Source organism: Podarcis pityusensis (genome assembly GCF_964106645.2).
Source record: "Podarcis pityusensis genome assembly, chromosome: Z".
Taxonomy (NCBI): Eukaryota; Metazoa; Chordata; class Lepidosauria; order Squamata; family Lacertidae; genus Podarcis; species Podarcis pityusensis.
In genome coordinates, this window is record NC_138044.1 from 4,154,913 (window position 1) to 4,182,085 (window position 27,173).

At 45.6% G+C, this 27,173-nt stretch overlaps 1 protein-coding gene and 1 pseudogene across 2 annotated transcripts; one reads left to right on the forward strand and one right to left on the reverse strand.

Annotated features, from left to right (window-relative positions):
* Window positions 1-2,122: 2,122 nt before the first annotated feature.
* Window positions 2,123-27,168, reverse strand: PIP5KL1 (phosphatidylinositol-4-phosphate 5-kinase like 1). Its single transcript, XM_080990950.1, has 10 exons — window positions 27,068-27,168; window positions 23,365-23,565; window positions 19,798-19,848; window positions 18,636-18,790; window positions 10,938-11,062; window positions 10,781-10,815; window positions 8,188-8,243; window positions 6,382-6,494; window positions 4,698-4,857; window positions 2,123-3,119 (listed from the first exon to the last, which is right to left on the reverse strand). The coding sequence occupies exons 1-10, from the start codon at window positions 27,083-27,085 to the stop codon at window positions 2,543-2,545; spliced, it is 1,491 nt and encodes a 496-aa protein (XP_080847076.1). The 5' UTR covers window positions 27,086-27,168; the 3' UTR covers window positions 2,123-2,542.
* On the forward strand, window positions 3,128-4,691 carry LOC308468637 (10 kDa heat shock protein, mitochondrial pseudogene; annotated as a pseudogene). The gene has a single exon. The product of its transcript is annotated as a 10 kDa heat shock protein, mitochondrial pseudogene (transcript).
* Window positions 27,169-27,173: the final 5 nt, after the last annotated feature.

Consider the following 27,173-nt stretch of genomic DNA (forward strand, 5'->3'; position numbering starts at 1 on the left):
TGCCCCACAAATAACCCAGAGATGCATTTTAAATAAAAGGACGTAAAAACACCAGGCAGGCCCCACAAATAACCCAGAGAGGCATTTTAAATAAAAGGACACACTCTACTCATGTAAAAACATGCTGATTCCCGGACCGTTCGCCGGCCAGATTTAGAAGGCGATTGGGCCGGATCCGGCCCCGGGCTTTAGTTTGGCTCCTCTGACTTAGATCTACAGCGGGGATGGAAAACCAGTAGCCCTTGCAATGTGGTTGTGATTCCAGTTCCCATCATCTCTAGCCTTTGGCTCCACTGGCTGGGAGCTGGAGTCAAACATTACCTAGAGGGCCACAGATGTTCCCAAGTCTTGTTTCAAACAAATGCACTGCTTGTTCTCCTGTCCCTGTTCTCCCTTTCCCCATCCCCCATTCTTTCCCAGCTCAAAAATTTGCTATCCCATCAGCCCCAGCCAGAATGGCCAATGAGCCAAGGATGAAAAGAATTGTAGTCCATCATCATCTGGAGGGTCACAGATTCCTCACCTCTGAAAACTGAACCTTTTGAGAACTGTCACTGACAACTCCTTTTCTCAATTACTCCTTAATACAGTGGTTTCTCAAACTTTTTCCTTTGGCCCACACTTTCAGAATAAAAATTTGCTTGCGCAAAGTTTTTATTGATAATACATTGGAAATACAATCAGGATTGTACTCAGTATTACTTGGAGCTCTTGCTCTCATTTTGAAAAGATACCCATCCATATTCTGTGAATATATATATATATTCTTTGTTATCAAAACACACTGAAATGTTTAAATGTTTCTTTGATTGAACCTTCCTGCTATACTTGCCATCCTCACACTTTGAGGACCACTGCCTTAACAGTTCTCAAAATTATGGAATAATTGGAGCGCCATAACTGCATGCATTAACTGTCTGCAAATATAGGAGAGCATATTATTTATTGAATATATGGGAAATAATTGTGTACAGCTGAAAACGCTGGCAGAGTTAAGATAAATCCAACAGTGTAAATAAGGTTTGATGGCTGCAATAATGGAATACTGATTGGTATAGTTTTTGTAGACTATGCAGGGATTTATGATATGCAAAATGAACCATGGAAAGACAAGAAGGGAAGTCATTGCTATCTTAAGGATGTAAAAGGAGTTTTTTAAATTGTAAAACAAAATTTAATAAAAATTATGTGTGTATACACAGAGAGTGAGAAAACAAATATAGGAGAGCATTTGTGGCCACCCTTTTCAGTGCGATGCCTTTTGTACTGCTGGAGGACAATATGCAAATGAACCGTTGTCTCTGTGTGGACCTGAAGGAATAGAGCCTGTTGATCATGACCTTTTGCATTCCAGTTTGTATTATGTGTTTGGGGTGTTAACATGGGTTTCCAGATCCCTCTAATCCCTGGATCCAGCATGTGTAAAAATATAAGCCAGGCTGGCTTTCTGATGAAAGATAAAGCCAGAATTTAGAGTTGAAAGTGATGAGATGTCATAAAGAAGAAAAGCGACAAGCTGGAAAGCCAAAGAGGCAGAGCAGTGGTTGGTGTCTGTATGGATCCAAGACTGCAGTTACGAGAGAAGAAAGACCCTTTTGGGGTGTTAATGCCATGAACCCCTCCATCATAGGCTTAGCTTGTATATAGGTATAAATAAACCATATATCCTAAAGACAGCACCGTCTCCGCTGTGCCTCGTTTCCAAAAAGAAACATGAGCCCTGGTTGAGCACCAAGAACCCCTGGGATTCCGCACTGCTCACAGATTGGGGTGTTGTGAGTGGGGGAGAGGTTGATTCTTCACTTATTATGAACTCTCCTGGGAATTCTGCTAAGATTTGGTATTGTTTTTTTATGAGATGCTTTATTCCATATTACTGAAAGTGTTTCCCAAAAAGTATTCCCAATTTTAATGAATATCAGTGCAACTTTCTTGTCAGCTTCTTGAAGGGAAAACAAAGTATGCGTATAGCTATTTGTTTTTTAATCGTTTGCCATCAGTGGGTTGCTGTCGCTGCATGTCTGATGTCTCTTCTCCCCTCACCTTTAACTCCACCTGGCCTCCTTAATGCCTCTGTATAACTATGCTCAATAACAAGCTGGGATGCAAAAACACACACAAACACTTTTGTAGATTCCTGTATTGTCACCACCCTCATATCCAGGATGCAGCAATGATGTTTACAATGTCCAGGATTCAGATCTAAATCCCAGCAGTTGCAGTGTCTCAGCTCTTCAAGACACACGTCTCCCCACCCTCACAAAAATACACACCACTCCTGCAGAAAAACCTGTTCCCTTCTGGCCCTGTGACATAACCCAGCTACCAGGATACAGGGGAATTTTAGTTTCCTGCAGATGTTGTTCCCATCCCTGGACACCAAAAAGTTTCCACAACGACCTCCAACTCCCTGGAGCAGTCACTTCAAAGCTTGTTCTTGTGTTCTTGTTGTTTTCTCTGCAAGGCATGTAGGGGACAAGACTCTGGGGACAGTCTGGGGATGTTTCCCTCAGCCCTCCTGCAACTGCCCCCCTCCCTGCGTTCATGCGGTGTGGTCTTGCACCCATTTGCGAAGCCTCCTAGCATAATAGACGGGGCCAACTGTGGAGAAACTTTTATCCCGGAACCGAAGGGTCTTCCAGAAATGCTCCATCTTCTTGCGGAAGTTGTAGACTGTGAACAGGTCAACAATACCTATGTAATAGCGATAGTCGGGACCATCGATCACGTGCAAGGCATTCCGCGTGTTGGGAAGGAGCCGCCTGTTCTGGGCCAGGTGGAAGAGTGACTCCGCCAGATGGTTGAAGGTTTGGGGATGCCCACCCTCCTCTGTTCCAACAGGACACTGGGCGGTCGGGTCGAAGTTGATCCCATGGAGCACGTAAGGAGCCAAGACTTCCTGCATGAAGGTCTCGCTTCCCCTAGAAGAGTCTGCCTCCTTGTCTGTGTTTGCTTTCCTCTTCAGGTACAGCGCTAGCATGTTCTGGATGGTGTACCTGCTTTCGGGAGAGAGCTTGTAGAACTGGTCCACACTAGAAGAATAGCCATGAGACGTGTGAGACTCCTGCAAGGCGTTCCCAAAGTTCTGGTTCTGGTGATCACTGTTAGTGTCAATCGACCTGTCAGGGGAACATAAGCGCATTTGAAGAGCCTTGCTGGGTCAGGCCAAGGCCCATTCAGTCCAACATCCTGTTTGTATAGTGGTTCCTTTCAGATGCCCTTTTTTGTCGATTCATGACAGTTATATGCAATACTGTATTCAGTACTGTTTGTGCCTGCAAAGCTTTCAAGGCAGACATACTCCTACATTTCCAACCAGTCCCCCCTAACTTCAGTTGAAACCAGGTAACTTTTTAATACCACAAGTGTTATTTAGTGGTGGACCATGGTGTCTCAAATTTCAGGGGAGCCCTGTACGATGCCAAAATTCAGTGCCCCCACGCCTCTTGACGTCCATTAAACATCATAGTTGTGGTGTCCCCTGTGGGGCCCGCAAGGCTTCATGCCAGTTGCACTCCCCAGTTGCACTCCCCTAATTCCATCTAAATGTTATGGAGAGGGGGAGTTGTCCCACTTAAGTTGCACGTAGGAGCTCAAGAGAGCCCCTCTGGCCAACAATAATATAGTAGCACAGGGGAAGCATCACAGAACAACTTAGAAAGCAAAATGACATGTGGATGGTCCACCACAATTGAAATATTATTGCATCAGTGACCTGCAAAAATGTCTGCAACAAGTCACTGACTGCAGTAATAGTGCCCTGCTATGCCTTTCACACATGGAGCAACTGGGAAGAGCTTTTGGGGGCCATCCATAAATAAGATAGTATAGAATAAATACCGGTAATTCATATTTATTATAGTATACTGCATATGTTCTCCTCCACACATACAGGAGGACATGCAAACTTGTATGCAGGGGTATACAAGTTTGTAAATTAAAAGAAAATGTTTTGTTTTTTAAAAAATCTCAAGTTCTTGCAGAGGGAGCAGGTAGCCAGAACAGGGGGCCTTGTAAGTGTGTACCATGGCAAAGCAGGCATTGAAAAAAATTCTTCCCCTCTTTGACCGTGTATTGGTTGAAAGGTGTGCAGCTGAGACTGTAACAAAGGAGGCATTGTGATTCTACAAGCCACTGTTATGGCAATTGGAACAGGCTCTAAAGGCAAGGAGGGAGATACTCATCCAGTTAGTTTAAAAGTTGGTGAGAAGTTTCTGCTACTGGAGAACGATGGAGAAACAGTTCGACTGGATGACAAGGACTGTTTCATATTTAGAGATATTCTTGGAAAATATGTGGACTGAACAGTTCATCTTGATGCACTATCATTAAATTTTCATTATTATTATTATTATTATTATTATTATTATTATTATGAAAAAGTGCTCAAATGGTTTTGTTCCACCACATAAATAATTTCTTTATTTTTCCAATAAATACAAACTCTCCCAAATTACCAAGCATCATTCTGACTTCAAAATAAAAAAAAGTGTGTGTGTGTGTGTGTGTGTGTGAGAGAGAGAGAGAGAGAGAGAGAGAGAAGGTGGTGTGAGAAGCACCTGGGAGCTTTCAGGGCTTGTAGAAGGTTGAGTTGGCTAGTAGAGGGTAGGGAGAAAGTAAGGGCCCTGCCAGACTGGCTTCCCCTATGACAGATACCCCCCACCAACAATAACAACAACCCCACCGTAGGGCCTCACATGCTTTTGGCAATGATGTTGGCAAGTGCGTGGCTCAGGAGCCTCTCGTCCTCATGAAGGGGCTGCAAGCCCACCAGAAGGCTGTAGTCTATCACGCCCAAATCCTTCAGGAATTGTGTGTCCAGCTCAAGCTGAGTCAGCATCCAGGCACGCTGTGGACCTGCAAGGATGAGAGATGGGCATATTCGGCCAGTCAGGGGTGAAGAGGTGGCAAGATCCCCTGTACTGAGCAGAAAAGCAAACTCTTTGGCCTCCAAGATCTCTCCCAACTCTCAGCAGCCCTCATTAGAGGAATTTTGTCCTGCTTTTGCTGAGCTACAACACAAGAGCGCACCCCCAGGTGGCAATAATGTGGTAACCCTGGGGAAGCATTGCAAAGCAACTGATAAAGCAGAATGATGTTTGCGTGGACAGTCCATTAGAAAGCTGCACTGTTATTGCATCTATAGCATATTGCAGAATACGGCCCCCCTCCACACAAAAACATCAGTCTGGAAGGACAGTAGCTTTCATTTCGGAGATTGTGGTTTTACATGTTGCCATTTATTTAAGATTATTTACTTATTTCATAAAATTTATACGCTACCAGATTGTAAGGAACATCAAAGCTGTTTACAGAAAGATAAATCCAAAAAATCAGGAAAAACTTACAATACATTAAACACTGAAGAAGTGAATACCAGAATAGATTAAAACTCCCTCCAGCACATCTAAGCATCTTGTCTAAATATGAATTATATTAGCAGGCATCAGAAAGAGTTCAATGAAGGCACATGATTGATATCAATAGGCAGGGAGTTCCAAAGTGCAGGTGTTGCCACACTGGAGCTCTTACAGGTATGGAATGGGTGCCATGTGGCATCTGTAGCAGTACCAGTTCTGTCCACTCAAGCAGCCAAGTGGGCACATGTAGGTAAACTGGTCCCAAGGGGTTAAGGGTTTTGTATCCTAATAGCAGCCCCTTGAACCTGGCCTGGTCACAGATCAGCAACCAGTGCAGATCTCTGAGAAGAGATGTTATATATGCTGACAAGGCCTCACTCCTATAAGCAATCGTGCTGCAGCATTCTAAAATAACTACCGGTAATTGTTCTGTGGCAACAGGCTGCAATGACAACAGGGCTACAGAATCCCTGATATTTGCAATTTCCGCCTAAGACACACGTTGTTGTTTTACAAACACAGCTATTCTGTAGAATGCCTGAACAATGTGGGAGAGAACAGCTATTCAGTACTTTGGCTGGGTTTTATTTTTTGCAGAAAGTGTAGATTCCCCAGAAATTCCTTGAATCACTTGCACTGAAATGTTGCCTGTACACACGCACATATACCCCTGACCCCGCCTTTAGGGCAGAAATGGATGCCAACAAAATAGTCACCATTGGGAGCAGAATTCTGGAAAGGGTGGTCCAACACAACAGTGTACAAAGGACTTGATGAGTGCACAATATTGTGGTTAGGTGCCCAAGAATGTAAAGAGCAGCAAATTTGCTGTTAACTGAGCAAAACATCTGGTTCAACATCCTGCTGATGCTGTTTTCTTGTGAAAAAATAAATATTAAGCAGTTAATTTATTTATAAATAAACAAACAAACAGCGAAATAACACACACCCCTGGACTGCCTCCCCTGTTTTAGCACAAAGTGTGACTTTTGTAGGTGGGGTGGGGGGTGGCAAGACCTACCAAGGCAAATGGTCTTATCAGCAAAGTTTAGATCCTTAAAAACCACAATGATTTCGCTGCCCTTCGGGGCCGGATCTGTCCAGCGGCCCACGTCACATCCTTTAATATCATACCTGCGAGGAAAAAGGAGGGCTGGTGAGTGCCAGAGAGGTGGTCTTCATTCCCTCACCTGTCGTCCAAGAAGGCCTGGGGCATCCCAGCAACAACATCCCCCTGAGGTAGGTCAGACACAAGAGATGTTGACACCCAAGACCACCCCAGTGAGCTTCCTGGCTGAGCAGGGATTCGAACCTGGGCCTGCTGGATCAACACTCCCAACTTGCTTTCAGGGCTCTGTTGTTCTTTCAGCAACCCACTTCCCTTCAGAGTAGCAGGCCAGAGAACAATTTTTCTAGTGAGAATAGTGGCTTCCAATCTGCAGTCCGAGCAATGATAGGGTCCCTCAGAGACTCAAGATAGGGTCCCTCAGAGACTCAAGCAATGATAGGATCCCTCAGGAGACTCAAGATTTGGTGACAATGGACAAACTTCTCTTGCCCACTGCTACACCTCCTCTCATTCACTGCCAACACACAGCTTTTGGGGGGGGGGTGCACACCAGACATGTCCCGGGGTGTGTGCTGTTGGGCCCAGGTCTTGCTGAGGCCAGGTACCTGCATCCAAGCTGTGGCAATTCATACTTGATAGAAACAAAAACAATAAATCCCTGCGCACAGAAACCTAGCATGTCAGGGAGAGGGATGGTAAGCCTTGCTTCAAAGAGACCAGTCTTTGAATTTGATAGGGAATAAGGTCTTCCTCCACAGCACAACCCTGTGCACGTTCCTCCAGAAGTAACCCCCCTCCCTTTGTTCAACGGGGCTTACTCCCAGGGGAATAAGGAAGTCCAGCTTGACTACTGTAATTCGCTCTACACGGGGCTGCCCTTGAAACTGTCCCACAAACTCCAGCAGGTGCAAAATGCTGCAGCGAGGCTCCTCATGAGGTCCCTGCCATGGGAGCATATTCACCCAGTGCTTTACCAGTTGCACTGGCTCCCAGTGGAGTATAGGGTCAGGTTCAAGGTGCTGGTCTTGACCTTTAAAGCCCTTTGTGGCTTAGGGCCCTCATATTTATGGGACCGCCTCTCCTGGTATGCCCCGCAGAGGACCTTAAGGTCCACGAATAACCATAGTTTAGAGGTCCTGGGCCCTAAGGATGTCAGACTATCCTCCACCAGGGCCAGGGCCTTCTCAGTGATGGCTCCGACCTGGTGGAATGCTCTGTCCCTTGAGACTGTCCACCTTCCAGATGTAACCTCCTTCCGTCGGGCCTGTAAGACAGGGCTATACCTCCTGGCCTTTAATTTGAATTCAGCCTGATCTTTTATTTCCCTTCTCTTCCCTCCCCCTCCCCTTTATGAAGATTACCCGCTCTGAGACCCCACAGCTAATTCTTCCCTGGCCTCCTTGCTGGCCCACGTAGGAACAATTCAGCCAGCTAGCCCTGGTGATTATCTAATGCTTATTTCCCCTAAATTGATTTCTGAATTTTATTGTTATTCATGTTTTTATACTGTATTTTATGCTGCTTTTACAATTAAGCGTTTTAAATTAGTTGTTAGCCGCCCTGAGCCTGGTTTTTGAACCGGGAAGGGTGGGGTATAAATAAAATAATAATAATTATTATTATTATTATTATTATTATTATTATTATTATTATTATTAGCCCCAGGAGTGGAGGAAGGCCTCTATCGTCAACTCAGACCCACCCCCACCCCCCAGCTAAAAATGGTGCCATTCCTCTCAAACCATGCAAGGAACTCACCGCTCGACAATCTTATCGTGAGGGTAGAAGATACTCTGCATGATGATGAAGTATCTCTAGAGGCACAAGGAGAAAACAGCAGCAGGTCAGTCCAGGGCTAAGACCGTTCAAGTATGCAGCATTCATGGCAGTGTGCAATCCCTCCCATAGGACGTTGTCAGGATGCTTAATGCTAAGATGGGACGCGGGTGGCGCTGTGGGTTAAACCACAGAGGCTAGGACTTGCCGATCAGAAGGTCGGCGGTTCAAATCCCCTTGACGGGGTGAGCTCCCATTGTTCAGTCCCTGCTCCTGCCAACCTAGCAGTTTGAAAGCACGTCAAAGTGCAAGTAGATAAATAGGTACCGCTCCGGTGGGAAGGTAAACGGCGTTTCCGTGCGCTGCTCTGGTTTCGCCAGAAGCGGCTTAGTCATGCTGGCCACATGACCCGGAAGCTGTACACCGGCTCCCTCAGCCAATAAAGCGAGATGAGCTCCGCAACCCCAGAGTCAGCCACAACTGGACCTAATGTTCAGGGGTCCCTTTACCTTTAATACTAAGACAGAAAGATGGGTGAAGGCAAGGGCCTTCCTCAATGGGTGGGGATGGGAAGGACCCGTAAGACCCACCTCTTTACCCTGGCTTTTAACACTTAAGATGTATATTTTTAGGACCCACTTTACTTCTGTAATTTCAACTTCTTGTAAACTATTTTTAATATTGCGTTTCAATCATTTTAACCTGCCCTGGGATCTGAGGGTGAACAGTGGGTAAACAACAACAACTTCTGAATGCTACTAAGCATTGCTGTTATTTTAAATAAAGCACCTACAGTAGGGGGTGGGGTTTAAGCCATGGGTGGTGGATCATATTCAGCCAAAAAGTGGGTCCCTAAAGAATCCCCAAGTTTGTCATTTCTAAGAGAAAAAAATGAGTTTTTAAAAAGTGTTTTTTCTTTTGGTAATAAAAAAAATTATTGACCACCCCAACTGTGATGCCAAAGTCTTTTTCGTGCCCCACAAAGCTTTTAAAATTTGTCCATTAAAAAACTATTTCCCACCCCTCATTTTCAGGGTTTGCTGCTGTGATGCTGTGGTGCAAACAAGGCCCCTAAAAATGTGTTCAGTTAAAAAAAAGATTATTTTTTTTAAAAAAAAATTTGTACAGCACCTGAAAATCTCTGGATGACATTAAAAAAACCTCCAAAAAGCAAGACAGGCTCTGCAAAAAATGAGGTGGGGACAAGAAAACAAGCAAATGTAGGTGCCCGTTCTTCCCAAGTTAGATAATAAACATAATGGCTTGTAGCCAAATAAGTTCAGAGTAGAACCATTGGAATTAATGGGCCTACGTAAGCCAGGCTTGCCAGAAGTGTTTGAGTGCCAACAGGATAGTCTTCAAAACAGGGATATTGAGAAACAAGAGGGAGATATTTGTAGGTGTGCAGAAGCTGCAACACAGACCCTCCAAGTGCCCCTGATTTAGAGAAGCCATCCCAGTTTCTGATGTGATCCCGGAATGTCCTGCTTTTCCGTCCCTATTTTCATTGGCGAAATGTTGGAGGGTATGGAGTTATCAGACCCCCGAGCCTTCTGAAGGGAATTCTGTATAGGGAAGTTTTTTTAAAAAAAAATGTTTAATGTTTTGTTATGTTGGAAGCTGCCCAATGTTGGGGCAACCCAATAAGATGTGTGGGGTATAATAGTAAAAATATCATCATGGAATGGGATGTCCCTATTTTCATCAGAGAAATGTGGGAATGTATGGTAACAAGGTTAGCTGAAATCAAGAGGTCAGCCATTTCTTCCCACCCCCACAAAATGCCCTGGGGGGTGATGAGTGAACTGCCCTGTTTGAGCCCCTTAATTAGCTTATTTCAAGGCTGGAGCCCCAGCAGAAATATTCCAGTAAGGGAGCTTTGAAGCCCTGCAAAATCTCCTCGCAGGTACTGTATATTAACTGAAGGAGGTGAGGACAGGTGACCCCACCTAGGCCCGAAGTCATCCCCCCCAACCAGGCCTCAAACTGTCCAAAATTCCTTTTATCTCTTCTAAAAATCCACAGCTAAAGTTTTCCTCTGTTTTCTCACAAGATGCTGTGGCAAAGGCAAAATGTTATTCTTTTATCAGTACGAGAAGGCTTCAAAAAGCTAATGAATAGGCTCTGTCATTTCCAAGAATACTCAGGCCTGAGAATTGACTCTTATCTCATTCGGTTGTAACACATCTTGAACACGCTGAACCGCAAGGCTCCTCGACCCACCCCCTAGGCTTCTACCCCGCTTTCCTGGGAAGAGTCCAAAAGAGTCCCAAAGACAGGAGCTTTCTGTTCATGCTCAGGAAACTCACTCAACATGGGGCAGGACTCATGAGGAGGAGGAGAAAGGGGAGGGAACTGGAGGGGAATATATGCTCTGTGCAAATGACTGTGAACCCGTGCTTGTTTGTGAGTTATCACACTTGCTCCTTCTACCAGCCCGGATGGTAGAAATAAAGCTTTTTCTCTGAAACTATTCCTTGAGTGTCTGTTGACTCCCATTTCCCTTTCCTGGGCACAAAGCTCTTCTCACCCGAGGCTAAAAAGGCTACATTCAATAGCTCACATAAAACCTTACCTTCTTTTCCCGAGGGACGATAATACTGTGGACACCTGTTGGAAGGAAGGGAGAAACACACATCACAGCCAAAGGATTTGGCCTAATCATAAGAAACATATTACTGCTGCTGACTTTTAAGGTTTGTTTTCATTCATTTTCTACAAGCATGTCTTACCCAGGAATTTGACGAGGATGGAGTGAGGGTATCTCTCCATGTGCTCAAGATACTTGGCTAGGTTTGTGAGAAGGAATTGGATTTCTTGCTTACTCTGAGTCTTCAGGAAGAAGCGCTTATCATTGCTGTTTAAGACGGGGAGGGAAGCAGAAATTCACTTATTTGTTTAAATTTACATATCACTTTCTCATGCAAGTATGCCCAAATCAGCTTTCAACAGAACAAAACTGCAAATCAATACATCATTACAACAAAGCTCAAATATGAAATAACTGCATGGAAGGGGATTGGACTAGATGACCGTTGGGTTCAATGAGTTCAAAAGAAACCCCCCCCAACCCCAACCCCCAACAATCCAACAAATAACTCAGGTTGTTTATACGAACACCATAACATTTCAAAGTCATCATATAGCAAACTGTCAACCATTAAAATAGAACAATTAATGCAAAATGTAATTAACATTCCAATGTGATTGCATGTCAGTGATATTATAACCAGCAGTAACTGCCTGGCAAGAACTGTATCAACTGGTAGAAAAATTAACAAAGTCCATAAATTTTTGTTCTTTTGTTTTTCTTTATTTGCAATATATTTCATTCATAAACAGTGATTCATAGATAGCATATGTAGAGAGGCTAAAAATTTAAAATGCGTGCAATTTTTAGTAGAGTTAGCGCACAGCTTGGAAGCTGGCTGTATACGGAATACATGTTGCTGAACGCGCTCTAGTGGTAAAACAATCACACTGAGTGTGGAAAACTTAGTTTATTATAAGAAATACATATTGGATAGTAAACAGTTCCTACTCCAACTAACAAGCTGCAAAGGAGAAGAGCTTGCTCTCTGATCTCAGCAGGAGAGAGAAAGGAAGATGTATTCTCTCTGCTTCAGGAGGGACAGGGTAGGGTCAACAACCCTAAGAGCAGCAATCTAGTATTACACTGGTACCTCGGGTTAAGAACTTAATTCATTCTGGAGGTCCGTTCTTAACCTGAAACTGTTCTTAACCTGAAGCACCACTTTAGTTAATGGGGCCGCCGCGCCGCCACTGCACGATTTCTGTTCTCATCCTGAAGCAAAGTTCTTAACCCGAGGTACTATTTCTGGGTTAGCGGAGTCTGTAACCTGAAACGTCTGTAACCTGAAGCGTCTGTAACCTGAGGTACCACTGTACTGTACAGTCATACCTTGGTTCTCGAACTTAGTCCGTTCCGGGAGTCTGTTCGATTCCTGAAACCCTTCGAAAACCAAAGCGCGGCTTCTGATTGGCTGCAGGAGCTTCCTGCACTCAAGCAGGAGCCATGTTGGACATTCAGCTCCCCCCCCCCCCCCAAAAAAAGTTTGCAAACCGGAACACTTACTTCCGGGTTTGCAGCTTTCAGGAGCCGATTTGTTCGACAACTAAGCCGTTTGAGAACCAAGGTACCACTGTATAGGAAAGGCCAACACATGTTAGTTTAAACATGGGTAGGCAAATTACGGCCCGGGGGCCAGATCCGGCCCAATCGCCTTCTAAATCCGGCCTGTGGGTGGTTCGGGAATCACCATGTTTTTACATGAGTAGAATGTGTCCTTTTATTTAAAATGCACCTCCGGGTTATTAGTGGGGCATAGTAATTCGTTCATTCCCCCCCAAAAATCTAGACCGGCCCCCTGCTGAAAAAGTTTGCTGACCCCTGGTTTAGAAAGACAGTCTGGGAAGTTTGGAGGTACTGCTGTCTATTTGCTTTCTCCTTACGCAAATCCCATCCAGTATGAATGCAAATTGAGTTGCATAAGAGGCAGATGTGGGAAGCACAACTGGTTTGGTTGCACAGGGTGGGGAGTCTGGGGCACCACAAGGGATGCTGCAACTATGACTTAAAATGGAGCACAAGAGGTGGAATTTTGGCAGCGAACTGGATGCCGCTGAAGTGTGAGACCCATAGATCTGCCACTGGCTGCATTCTAGCAGCTCCAACATAAAATGCATAGGAATTCATAAATATATACAGTGGGACCTTGGGTTACAAGTGCTTCGGGTTACAGACACTTCGGGTTACAGACTCCGCTAACCCAGACATAGTATCTCAGGTTGATAATTTTGCCCCAGGATGAGAACGGAAGTTGCACGCTGGTGGCGTGGCGGCACGGGAGGCCCCCCATGAGCTAAAGTGGTACCTCAGGTTTAGAACAATTTCGGGTTAAGAATGGACCTCTGGAACGAATTAAGTTCGTAACCCGAGGTACCACTGTACTATAAAGTGCATAAAGAACTTATAGAGGCTAAAGTTTAAAGTATGGTACATTTCATAGCAGCTTGATCATAGAAAGTGCCCAGAGAAACACCTTCATCAGTGAGAGATGGCTGCTTAAGGCAGCCTTGGCCCAGTTTGGACACCTGCCTTCACACATACACACACCCCTGTGTTGCAAAATATGAGTCAGCAATATCAAAAGCAGCACAGAAACAATTACAACATGAAAAACTTTATGGAGTAAGTCAAAACATCAAAACCAACAAACTGAAGTCTCTGAAAGTCCTTAAATGAATCATGGTGCCAGACTTTACCCGGCGGAGAGCAAGCTGTGAAGCCTTGTATAATCAGCAAATGTCCAATTCTGATGTCCAACTCTGAACTCTGCTGAACAGTGTTTACACATACTGTTCACACATACTGTAAAGAGCATTTCAAAAACTGAAGGAACAATAAATTAAGTTTATAAACATGACAGAGAAAACATTTAAAAATCAACAAAGTGTACAGTACATTTTCTAAGACTCTGGGGGACCACTCGAAGAAGGTTCCTCTTCCACTCTTTGCTTCTTGCTTAAGAACCTGTCCATGGTCTGCTGCTTCATCCGCCTTTTCAGCACCTCCCTGAAAGGCGACATGACCGTTGTATCAAAAGTGTTCGCAAGGTCATGTGCCACGTGCTTGTCAGGGTGGTGCCGCTGTGCAAAAGCCTGCACATCCTTCCACTTCAGGCAAATGTCCCTCAGTTCTTTGGAGGACAGCCGTTCCTCAGTTGCTTCCTCCTCTTCCAGCGAGGCCTGCTCCTGCGCAGCCTCTGCCTGCAGTTCAACCAGCTCCTGGGTGGTCAGCTCATGGTCGGGCTCCTCCACCAGCTCGCTGACGTCCTCCTCTGTGACCTCCAGGCCCATGGTCCTCCCCAAGGCAACAATGTCCTGCACCACTGTTGACTCTGGTGCATCAGAGTCACTTAGTGCCACACAATCCGGCCACAGGCTGCACCAAGCGCAATTCAAATTTCTCTGGCTGATCCCTTTCCAGGCCGTGGTGATCATCTTCAAGCAGGTGACGATGTCGAAGTGCCCCTTCCAGAATTCCCGCAGGGTGATGGTGGTGCAATCAGTCACCTCGAAGCATCGCCTGAAAAGCTCCTTGGTGTAGAGTTTTTTGAAATTGGCGATGACCTGCTGATCCATTGGCTGGAGCAGTGGCGTGGTGTTAGGCGGCAGGAACATGATGTTGATGAAGCTGAACTCCTCCAACAAGTCCTCCTCAAGGCCTTTAGGATGAGCAGGAGCATTGTCCATCAGACGCAAAGCCTTCAGCGGCAGGTCGTTGTCCAGCAGGTACTGTTTGACAGCAGGGCCAAAAGCAAGATTGACCCAGTCCACAAACAGCACACGTGTGACCCAAGCCTTACTGTTGGATCGCCACATGACACTTAGCTGCTCCTTGTCGACCTTGTGTTTCTTGAAGGCCCGTGGGTTCTCCGAGTGGTACACCAGCAGGGGCTTGATCTTCAGGTCGCCGCTTGCGTTGGCACAGAAGAGCAGGGTCAGACGGTCCTTCATGGGCTTGTGGCCAGGCAACTTGGCCTCCTCCTGAGTGATGAAAGTCCTTTTGGGCATCCTCTTCCAAAACAGCCCGGTCTCGTCGCAGTTGAAGACCTGCTGTGGAACGTAGCCCTCTGTCTTCACAACCTCCAGGAACTCCAAGGCAAAGCCTTCAGCCGCAGGAACATCAGAACTGGCAGCCTCTCCATGCCTGACCACGCTGTAGATTCCAGATCTCGTCTTGAACCGGTCAAACCAACCTCTGCTTGCCTTGAAGACTTCTGGCTCACCTGAGGTTCCTGGCTGTTCCCAGATGAGGTCTGCGTGCAAGGCCTTGGCCTTCTCACAAATCACGGCCTGCACGCTGCTTCTCTTCTAACCAGATGAGGAGCAACTTCTCGACCTCCTCCAGAACAGCTGGGCGGTTCTTCACGATCCTGGTGACTCCCTTGGCTGCATCAGTCGCAAGGATCTTCTCCCTCATCTTCAGGATGGTGCCAATGGTCGATGGGTTCCTGCCGTACTCCCTGGCGAGGTCTGTCACACGCATTCCACCATCGTGCTTCCGGATGATCTCCTTCTTCATTTCCAGCGTTACCTTCTCCTTCTTCCTCTCGCCGGCCTCTGCAGCAGCAGTCTTCTTGGGTCCCATGGCAGCACAGCTCCTAGCTTCGTAAACTCAGAAAAAAGAAAAAAAATCAGTGATGCACACCCAAAAAATTCAAAAGCACCCAGCCACCCACCACACAGGAATTCAAACCCAGAACCAAGTCCTTGAATTCCAAGCACCCAACCCAAAATCCAAAAACCCCCAAAAAAGTTTTAAAACTTTAACTTACGAAATGGCTGCAAATCACCAAAGTCTTCAAAATCCTCAAATGGCTGCAAAAGAAGTTTTGGAAAAGCTTTAAAAATCACCAAAGTCTTCAAAAACCTCAACTGTTCCCCCAGCCACCCACCCACCACACAGAAATTGCAAACCCCTCCCCAACTGTTGCAAACCCCTCCCCAACTGTTGCAAACCCCTCCCCAACTGCTCCCCCAGCCACCCACCACACAGAAATTCAAACTCAGAATTTTTTTTTTTTTAAAAAACAGCATGGCCCAATGGTCACAGAAAATCATAAAAATTCAAAAAAAACCCACACAAGCTCCCAGATTCTTGCAAACCCCTCCCCAACTGTCCCCCCAGCCACCCACCACACAGAAATTCAAACCCAGAATTTTTTTTTAAAAAACAGCAGAGTGCCCCAATGGTCACAGAAAATCATAAAAATTCAAAAAAAACCACACAAGCTCCCAGATTCTTGCAAACCCCTCCTCAACTGTTCCCCCAGCCACCCACCACACAGAAATTCAAACCCAGAATTTTTTTTAAAAAAACAGCAGAGTGCCCCAATGGCCACAGAAAATCATAAAAATTCAAAAAAAACCACACAAGCTCCCAGATTCTTGCAAACCCCTCCCCAACTGTTCCCCCAGCCACCCACCACACAGAAATTCAAACCCAGATTTTTAAAAAAAAAACAAACCAGCAGAGTGCCCCAATGGTCACAAAAAATCATAAAAATGCAGGAAAAAACCACACAAGCTCCCAGATTCTTGCAAACCTCTCCCCAACACCAAGTCCTTGAATTCCAAACACCCCAACCCAAAATCCAAAACCCCCCAAAAAAGTTTTAAAAGTTTAACTTACCAAACAGCTGCAAAAGAAGTTTTGGAAAAGCTTCAAAAATCAGCAAAGTCCTCAAAAACCTCAGAAAAGGCTACCACACCGCGTGCAATGTGTTGCTCCTCGCAGACTGCACCTCTTCAAGCAATGCCCCCTGGATATTAACGGTTTTACGAAAAAGGAAACAAACTCGCAAGACGTTTTCGTCTTGCGAAGCAAGCCCATAGGGAAATTCGTCTTGCGAAGCGCATCGAAAAACGGAAAACCCTTTCGTCTAGCGAGTTTTCTGTCTTGCGAGGCATTCGTCTTGCGGGGCACCATTGTAGATATAATATACATGAGAATGAAAAATACTCTGGAACAGTGTTCATGCGATTATGATTCATTGAAGGACTTTCAGAGACTTCAGTTTATTAGTTTTGATGTTTTGAATTATTCCGTAAAGTTTTTCACATTGTAATTGTTTCTGGCCATCGTGTTGCTTTTGATATTGCTGATTCACACACACACACACACACACACACACACACACACACACAGTGATGGGTTCAAGCCCCACACTGAGCAAAAGACTCCTGCATTCTTGGGGGGTTGGACTAGATGACACTCGTGGCCCCTTCCTACTTGACACTTCTATGATTCTATGCCCCAGCCAACCCACTGCCTTGCATGAGTGGCAGGGGCCACCAGAGCAGATGGAGGATGAGAAGAGGACAGAGAGCAGGGGAAAAGAGCTGTGAGAGGAGGAGAACACTTTCCCTATCCTTTGAACTCCCTGGGAAACTCAACAAACTTGCTGCACCTGGAAATCAGTGTGGAGAATGCAGCTGAATGGGAGACAGCTATAGGCAGTCTGAGGAAGCGCCACCAACCCTGGGCCTGCCCATAGAAAGCAAATCTAGAGTTTGGATCCTGGGTGAGAACCCAGATGCTGAGAGGGAGGGTGTGTCAGAAGGAAAATGCTTAGTCTGGCTTGGTGCTTAGGCACCAGGCCAGACCAACTTCTCATTGCAAAGATGTGTGCAAACTGGACATGAAGTCTGGCAACATTAACCCCGCCATGTGGGAATTCCTTGCAGACAACTGCAATGCCTGGAGACAGACAGGTCGTGTGTGCTTCCATAGAAGTGACCAGAGGAGGAATGATCCCTGGGAGGAGCACAGAAAGAAGAGATGCCCGGGTGCATGTGCAGCAGCACAGCTGGACGCCTTCACCTGCTCCAGAGGCAACAAAACATGTCTCTCCCATATCAGTCTCCACAGCCACAGCAGGCGCTGTAACTCTCCAGTGGTTTGACTTCACCCCCAAAGACACACTCCTCCATTGTCACCTGAGACAGATGGATGCCAACAACAACCATGTATTAATGCAACATTTTTAATACAAATGAGCTGTTTGTACTATTGATTTTGGGATGCGGGTGGTGCTGTGGTCTAAACCACAGAGCCTAGGGCTTGCCGATCAGAAGGTTGGCAGTTCAAATCCCCTTGATGGGGTAAGCTCCTGTTGCTTGGTCCCTGCTCCTGCCAACCTAGCAGTTTGTCAGTCAAAGTGCAAGTAGATAAATAGGTACCGCTCCGGCGGGAAGGTAAACAGCATTTCCGTGCGCTACTCTTGTTCACCAGAAGCGGCTTAGTCATGCTGGCCACATGACCCGGAAGCTGTACACCAGCTCCCTTGGCCAGTAAAGCGAGATGAGCGCCGCAACCCCAGAGTCGGTCACGACTGGACCTAATGGTCAGGGGTCCCTTTACCTTTACTATTGATTTACACTATTGAATCCAGTCAGAATAATGCTAGGCTGGATGGACCACGAGTCTGACACAGCACAAAGCAGGTTCATATGAATATATTCACATTATTCCCTGTATTTCCAATGTGCAGGCTGTGTGTGCTGATGCTTATGTATCTAGAACAGAACCACCCATCCACAAGCAGGCTTGGGAGAATCCCAGAGTTTGCCAATGTACAAAAAACAACAACAACAAAAAACACCCTTTGGAGGGAATCGTAAATGAGGGTGAAGGCAGTGAAGAGACCGACTCAAAGTAGTCCAGTGAGAACTGAGCATGCTCAGAGTGCATGGAAGGCTCACGGATTGTTGTGGGGAGGGGCACCAAAAGCCAGGGAAGCAGGGCAGGGGAGATATGCTGAACAGCAGCGGGACACGCTGCAGCTCTTTATTGCAGGTCTCACATGTGTCTTTTCTTGCTGTGGACAAGGTAGTTCTCTGACCTGAGGAAGAAGTCAGCCGTGCTTTTAGAGTTGCTGATGAACTGCAAGTATGAGCTGTCACAAGTCAGTGACCGTTGGTAATCGACATCCACCATGCCAAGGAATTTTCGGAACCGGGTAAAAGCAGGAGCAGCGTATGTCCTCATCTCAAAGCCCTGCCGGGAAGCAGAACTGAGGTCAGTGCAGAGAAAGGGGCGGCCAGAATGCTCAGGGGCCCAAAATGCTGCCCTTCTGGTGGAAAGCCCTTACAGCTGAGCAAAGTCCCTGATAGGGAGGGGATGATTCAATTCAGTTCCCATTTCAAGGCAAATATATCTGCTTCGCACTTTTCAAAGCAATATGTGGGAACTGGAACACAGCAGACCTTCAAAATGTGGACTCATCCAAATCGCCCATTGCTAAGTTCTCCAGCCAAGTAACGTGTGAAAAAATGCACACTAAAAGTGTGCTTAAAATGCTCATATTAGTGATAATAGACACAACATACATTATATTAGGAGGAAATTGCTTAGCATAAAATGTGTTTATTAGGGTAAATTACATACAGAGACACACGTGCTCACTTCAGTCTGATTCAATCTCTGGAATTGGCAGTGTTACATGTGCCACATAATACTCATTCAGCATTTTTAAGAAATCTATCTTTTAATCTAGCAGCACCCACACTTTGGAACTCCCTGCCTATTGACTTCAGGCAGACACCTTCACTGTACTCTTTTTGGTGCCTTCTAAATATATTCTTGCTTACCCAGATATGTATAATGCTGACATGTGTTTCAATTTGTGTTTACCTTATTGCTGACTTTTAATGTTATAAATAGCTTTCTAAAACTTTTTTTACTGTTAATTTCATTCCTGAATTTCATTCTTTTTGTATACTGCTCTGAGGCGTTTTGTATTTTAAATTTCTATTCCTCCCTATAGCCGTAGATCTCGGGGCGGTTTCACAACAAACGTTATGAAATAGTAAATAAATAAGGAGAAATGTGTGCTCAGGTGCTGATGAATTTTCATGTGAAGAACTGAACCTAATGCTGGAAAAAGGAGGAGTGGAGAGAATCTGGAATGTTGTACAGATCTGCCCAGCCCAAACCCAACTTGTGCTTGGGAAGTTTCCTTTGGGGACCCCCACCCCCACCCCCACCCTTCAAAGGATGCCTACCTCGTGCATCTGCCTGAGGACTGCCTTAAACTGATCCTCCCTCAGGACGTCCTGCAGAGAGAAAGAGAGTCAGAACACCCACCCTTTCCCCCTTCTTGTCCTCAGAACTCCCAGCAAATTCCTCAGGATTTCCCAGCAAATTCCTCACAGGCTTGTCACCAATAAAATACATCTCTTTATTATCATATGTGGTGGACGTGTCCTAAGGTGAAAGACTTCTGGGAAAAGAAATATAATGAGTTGAAAAAGATATTGAAAAATACATTTTTTAAAAAACCAGAAGCCTTTCTACTTGGAATAATAGGATTGGAATTGCCCAAAAAAGATGTTAGACTTTTTTTTATGCCACTACAGCGGCAAGACTTTTATTAGCCAAAAATTGGAAATCGCAAGAGATACCAACAATAGAAGAATGGCAGATGAAGATGGTGGACTTTTTGGAAGAATCCGCGACCAGAAAGAAGAGGAGACACAAGAGGATTGGAAGAACTTTAAAGAATATTTGGCTAAATATTGTAATTTAAGAGAAAGAGAAATTTCTTGGAAGTAATAATTAGGCTTAGGGGTACAATAAGAACATGTTGTTAATAAATATTAAGGATTAAAATATTAATAAAGGAGAAGAAGTTAGTAAATGAAAGAAGTTAATATTATTAGAAATATGAATTTGGAGAACTGCTAAACAGGAGATATAATGAAACTCAGTTAGAGGGATTCGAGGAAGTCAGTTATCAATGAAATAAAATTAGGATTTGGAAGTAAAAATTCTTTTTTATGTGTTTTTCTTTGTTTTTGTGTATTGTAATGTTTTTCTTTTTTCTTGTTTCTTTTTTATGTGATAAATGAGAAAACCAATAATTTTTTTTGAAAATAAAATAAAATACATCTCTTTACATGTAATAAAAACTTGAATCTCTCAGGCATTTCTCAAATGCTGAGGCTGCTGAACAGCCTCTTGCACTGGGTTGTTGTTTAAGGGGTATGGCATGCGGGTTTGTTGCTGTTAATTTTATGTGTCTCTATTATGGATCTTATGGTTTATGTCAGTGGCTCTCAGAAGATGTGGTGCACCACAATGGTGTGGCAGTAGAGGGTGGGAAGGGTGGTGGGAACATTCAAGGCCAAGTGTGTGCTCAGAGGAAACTCCCATCATCCCTGTCCATTGACCATGCTTCCTGAGGCGATGTGGGTTGAAGTCCAAAAACATCTGGAGGGCCACAGGTTCTCCATGCCCAATGACAGGGAGCCTTTCTTCAATTCAAGGGCCTCGTTGCTTTCTGAGCAACCTTCAAAGGGCCGGTGGGTAGGTGGGTGGGGCTGGGGCAAAACTGGGCAAAGCAAAAATGTTGATACTACCTCTGGACCGTGCAATGTTTGCTCACCATTCTTTGTGCGAAGAAGACATCTTACGTGCAGGAGGCTAGTTTCTACATCCACACTCACACACCCTTCCCCATCCTCTATCTAGGCAAGAAAGAGCCATGATCAAGGATGCATCCCAGTGAGGCAGGAACACTCCATGAATGTGCAAAGCAAAGGCAGCAAGGAGTGTGACTTGGGGAAGAGGGGTGTGGCCTCAGGATAGTCGTGAAAGCCAGATAGATAAGCCTGGGGGAGACATTTAGGCCTCGGGCCTCAGAGGTTTTCCACACATGGATTCATATAGCACCATCTATACATACCAAGAATGAGGAACCTGCCACTCTTCAGCTCTTTTCTCGCCAGAGTGGTGCATGCTCTGGTTATCTCCCACTTGGACTACTGCAATGCGCTCTACGTGGGGCTACCTTTGAAGGTGACCCGGAAACTACAACTAATCCAGAATGCGGCAGCTAGACTGGTGACTGGGGGTGGCAGCCGAGACCACATAACACCGGTCCTGAAAGACCTACATTGGCTCCCAGTACATTTCCGGGCACAATTCAAAGTGTTGGTGCTGACCTTTAAAGCCCTAAACAGCCCTGGCCCAGTATACCTGAAGGAGCGTCTCCACCACCATCATTCAGCCCAAACACTGAGGTCCAGCGCTGAGGGACTTATGGTGGTTCCCTCATTACGAGGTTACAGGGAACCAGGCAGAGGGCCTTCTCAGTAGTGGTGCCTGCCCTGTGGAACGCCCTGTCATCAGATGTCAAGGAAATAAACAACTACCTGACCTTTAGAAAACATCTGAAGGCAGCCCTGTTTAGTGAAGTTTTTAATATTTGATGTTTTATTGTATTTTTAATATTTTGTTGGAAGCCACCTAGAGTGGCTGGGGAAACCCAGCCAGATGGGCAGGGTATAAATATTAGTAGTAGTAGTAGTAGTAGTAGTAACTCCCACCATCCTTGTAACTGTAACTCAATTGGCCAGGGCCAATGGACCTTGGGAATCCAACAACAACTGAGGGGCCACAGCTTCTTCATCCCTGATGTGGGCCTCTCTGCCCTCTCCTTCCTAATAGTGTGGGTTGCCAGATCTGGGTCAGGACAAGAGTTGCCGTCATCCCCCAACCTGCCCCGCCCCGTGGACTAGGCAGCTGGAGTGGAGGCGTGCACCTGAGAGGAGAGGCTTTCTCCCTCCTTTGTGGGTGGCGCCGCTGCCCTCCCCCTCTATCCCTCTCAGCCAGGCCAAGCAGCACGTGAGTGGCGGTAGGAGAGCTGAGGGCCGCTGTCCTCACATATTCTGCTGTTGCCCACCAACCATGGCCTCCCACCGCCAGCAAGGCCAACGCCAGGACCACTGAATGGAGGTGCCACCGCTCCACACACAACGACCCCAACTCAGCCTCTTCCGTAGCCTCCTCCTCGGTGGAAGCAGAGGACTCCTCTGTGAACTGGGTCACGACCACTGCTTCCACTCGTGCCTTGCGTTCCCCTGGCCCTGCCACCTCCATCCTCGACACCTCGCAGGCTGGGCGAGCGAGCCCTCACCTCTTGGCCAGCCCAGCAGCTGGGTGCATGGGGGCATCTGAGAAGGACCAGGAAGCACACTGGCCCAGCCCGGGCGTGGCTTCCCTCCCTGCGTCTCCAGAAGGCAACAGAAGCGCAGCAGAGAGCCTGCCATAGGAGCACCTAGTTCAGGGGTAGGCAACCTAAGGTCCATGGGCCAGATGTGGCCCAATCACCTTCTCAATCCGGCCCACGGACGGTCCAGGAATCAGAGTGTTTTTACATGAGTAGAATGTGTCCTTTTATTTAAAATGCATTTCTGGGTTATTTGTGGGACATAGGAATTTGTTCATATTTTTTTCTTTCAAAAAAACCCACCACATGGTCTGAGGGACAGTGGACCGGCCCACGGCTGGAAAAGGTTACTGACCCCTGACTAGATGAATCCCTCTCAGGATTCTGCACCTGGTTCCCCCCCCCCCACTCCGCTACTGCCTCCTCTTAATCTTCTACACCTGGCTCCAGATGGTCAACCTTGGGGTTCAAGGGGAAGTGGGAGGAAAAGTTGATCCCCCAAACACAAAATCAGCCCATCCCTGTGCCCAGAAGGCTCCTGTTTCACAGTTGCCAAGGAGGCAACAGAGGTGGGAGTAGAACCTGCCCCCCCCCCCCACATCCTGCAGCCCAAACTCACTGTGGTTACTGGGTTATGGATAGCATGATGGACAGATGCCCTGAGCCCCTTCTTTATCATACTGGTGAACTGATAGAGCGGGTGATCCTCGTTGATTTCAAAGAAGCCCAAAAGGTTCCACTGCTGGCGGATTCTCCAGAGGATCCGGTACAGGAATGGGTTAAACCTCCGACTTCTACCTTTAGGTAGGATCTCGCAGTGCTAAAAGGGAAGGCAGAGGAAGGAAGGAAGGAAGGAAGGAAGGAAGGAAGGAAGGAAGGAAGGAGTAAGTCAGTAGCGGATGGGGAGAGGCAAAGCAGGTAGAATCAGAATAAGTCACACTCAGAGCAAACCCAGCAAAATCAATATACAGTGGTGCCTTAGTTCTCATACTTAATCCGTTCTGGAAGTCAGTTCCAAAACCAAAGCGTTCCAAAACCAAGGCGTGGTTACCCATAGAAAGTAATGCAAAATGGATTCATCCTGAAGGGTCACCAGCTTTTTAGCGTGAATTTCTACCAGTATATTTATTTTTGTAAGCAATTTTGTGTTTCGCATAGTTTCAGAAAGTGCACGGTTTAAATGCAAACCAAATCAGATTTCTCCCCCGCTGCTGATATTCACTGGGTGATGTCTGACAGAGTGTGGGGCAGCTGAATGTTGCTCAGTGCTTGGAGAAAAGGGCTGGAGATTCGTTTCTATCAAATGGCCTAGGTCCAGAATCTGTTACAGCTGCTGTAGCGGGTGATCCTATTGATATATACATTGCCAGGTAGCCTACATGTGAAGAGGTGCAAAAAAAAAAGTGTGTGTGAAAGGATATTGTTAGGATAACCTGCTCACTGTATGTGTCAAGAATGTTTGTGCAGGAAAAGAATGCAGCCTTGGACCAGTTTTGTAGAAGGTAGACACTGAATTATTCCTGCTGAATCAGGCAACCAGCTCTGTTAATGCAGGCATGCTTTTCCTCTGAGAATGTGAATTTATATGCATGTGTACAGAAGTATACCTAGACTCCCTTGCGCCATTGGCAAGGCAATTTAACAGTGCCCCCCCCCCAGTCCCTTACACCCTTGGCAATCGCTGGCTCTTTCTGTACAATTTTTGCATCCCCTAGGTCTGCGCTGTTGGTGGGGGGCAACCTAGCCAACCCCTAGTTATGCCCCTGAATGTGTAAAACTAAGGTGGGGTTTTGCCTTTCTATAAGCATGTATAACTTATGGGCCTGTGGACTCTGCTTTTGTGAGTTCCTCAGTGGCCGCTCTTGTTCTGAGCAAACGAAAGCTGCCTTAAACATCATAAATTGAAGAAAATCCGCTATAGCTTTCTCCAATCTATGGATCTCCAAACGTTATTTTTCTGGGGCTTGAAGGGTATATAAGGTAAGAATAAATTCCTTGGCAATATCTGATTCACCACATCACGACTGAGTTCATGGTTTACCACTTATCTGATTTTTTGGTAAGACTGGCCAGTAATTTCTGCTGCAAATGTTGTTGAATGGATTCCAAATGATAGTCCCAAGATGTAACATCCTTTGCTAATGTTATTGTACCAATGAATTTATTCAGTTTATATATATATATATATATATATATATATACCGTATTTTTTGCTCTATAAGACTCACTTTTTCCCTCCTAAAAAGTAAGGGGAGATGTGTGTGCGTCTTATGGAGCGAATGCAGGCTGCACAGCTATCCCAGAAGCCAGAACAGCAAGAGGGATTGCTGCTTTCACTGCGCAGTGGTCCCTCTTGCTGTTCTGGCTTCTGAGATTCAGAATATTATTTTTCTTGTTTTCCTCCTCCAAAAACTAGGAGCGTCTTGTGGTCTGGTGCGTCTTATAGAGCGAAAAATACGGTATATATATATATATATATATATATATATATATATATATATGTGTGTGTGTGTGTGTGTATATATATATGTGTGTGTATATATATACACACACACACCACTTGAATGCAGCAAAACCTCTACGCAGTTTTCAAAAAATATTAAATTTATCAATTAAAAAAATTAAAACAATGGAACTCACACACACACACACACACACACACACACACACACATATATATAATGGTAAAAGAGATTAAGCATGTCAAGGTGTCTGGATCAGCTTCCCTAAACAAAAATGTTTTAAGCAGGTGCTGAAAAGTATATAGCAAAAGAACCTGTCAGGTGTCAACAGGCAGGGAGTTCCGAAGTGTAGCTGCTGCCACATTACAAGGTCTTTTTACTCACAAGCGCAGGGTCTTCTGGGGCACCTGTAAGTGCCAGCTCTGTAGATCAATGCAGAATTCTATTGTTTGTCTTGATTTTATCCCAGATTCAGTCCTCAGAAGGACTAAATGCAAGACCAATCACTGGAAATGTAAGGAAGCAACAGTGGCCTAGAAAATTGTGGATACTCTTTATCAGTGGATAGCATACCATATGTCTTGAAGTGCATTTGCACTTGCTCATGAAATATATGAATCCCAGATGCCATTTTCATTTAAAAACAAAAACCTCTCAGTTGCTAAGTTGTGAACAGGAATGGTTAAACCCCATTAAAAAGGGAAATACTCTGCCAATTGTTGTAAATGGATTTATCTCACAGAAAAGTGGCTCTTATAGGAAATGCCTGGATTGGCTCCAGTGTTAGTTCAATTCAGGCACATTAAAAATAGCGGCCAGGACTAACATAGCCCCACAGTATTTTATTTCAGTGAGTCCTATCTTGAAAAGGGAGTAGCACTGCGTACATCCCTTAGTTTTAGCTTCTGTGTATCTTGATATTAGTATAAAATACATTTGTTTGTTTGTTTGAAACCGGGACATACCTGGAGGGTACCAGATTGGGAAGAGCACCGCACCCCATAGTCACCTTCAACTGGACTTAACTGTCCAGGGGTCCTTTCTCTTTACCTGTGCCATCAAATAAATACCATATGCACATGGCATTGCCGTGAGGTCTCATTCGAAGGAAGGGGACAGGAAGCTTTAGGGAACACACTGTCACTTATCTGGGAGTAAAGCCCCATTGCGATCAGGGGGACTTTCTTCTGAGTAAACAGGCAGAATTGTCTGGGAGCCCTTTAAAAGGACCTGGCAGTGTTCCACTGAGATGTAAGAAACATGGATTAAGAGTGTTAGGGGACCCTGAGGGCTGCATTTGCTTCTGGGCAACATTCCGAGGGCCACATGACAGTGGTGGGTGGGGCAAAGGCAAAAAATGGGCGGGGCACCAAATGTAAATATTCCTTTTGTACAGTAGGTTTGGTTCTATGCCCACACCCCTCTATCCTCCATTCAGGCAACTGAGAAGCATGTTCAGAGTTCAAGGACACATTCCAGTCAGGCAAAAACACCTGGGCTGCACTGTAGGCCCAGTGAGGGGTGTGTGGTTGAGGGAGAGTTCTAAGGGCCAGGCAGAGAGGTGTGGAGGGCGACACTTGACCACTGGGCCCGAGGTTCTGTATTAAAGGATTGATTTGTGGATTCTGCACAATCACCAGGAAATGAGCCCACCAATGATGTGGACTGACTCCCACAAGCCTTTCATTTTGTTCAAAACAAGGGAATGTGAATACGAGTCCATTACTGGGATGTTTTATGGTGTGGGGCAGCCTAGCCTTCCAAATGCTCCAATAAGTGTCAACTTTGTGACCTGGAGCAAGGGGTATGAGGAAGGATCACAGGTTTTTGTGAACGAGTGGGGAAAAGTTTCCTACATACCTGACTTTTGGAACTCATGATAAACGGACGGGTCGCACAGTCACTTCTGAGAGAAACAAGCTGGTGACGACCAGGTGCATTCTAATCTCCCTAGAAACCACGGAAC

What these genes read in the sequence shown, in the direction of transcription:
- PIP5KL1 (XM_080990950.1), bottom strand. An exon ending in TCCTCAGGCAGATGCACGAG is followed by an intron (nt 18,791 to 19,797) that starts GTAGGCATCCTT and finishes GCTTCCCGGCAG; the next exon opens with GGCTTTGAGATGAGGACATA. An exon ending in TGATAAGACCATTTGCCTTG is followed by an intron (nt 4,858 to 6,381) that starts GTAGGTCTTGCC and finishes TCATCCTTGCAG; the next exon opens with GTCCACAGCGTGCCTGGATG.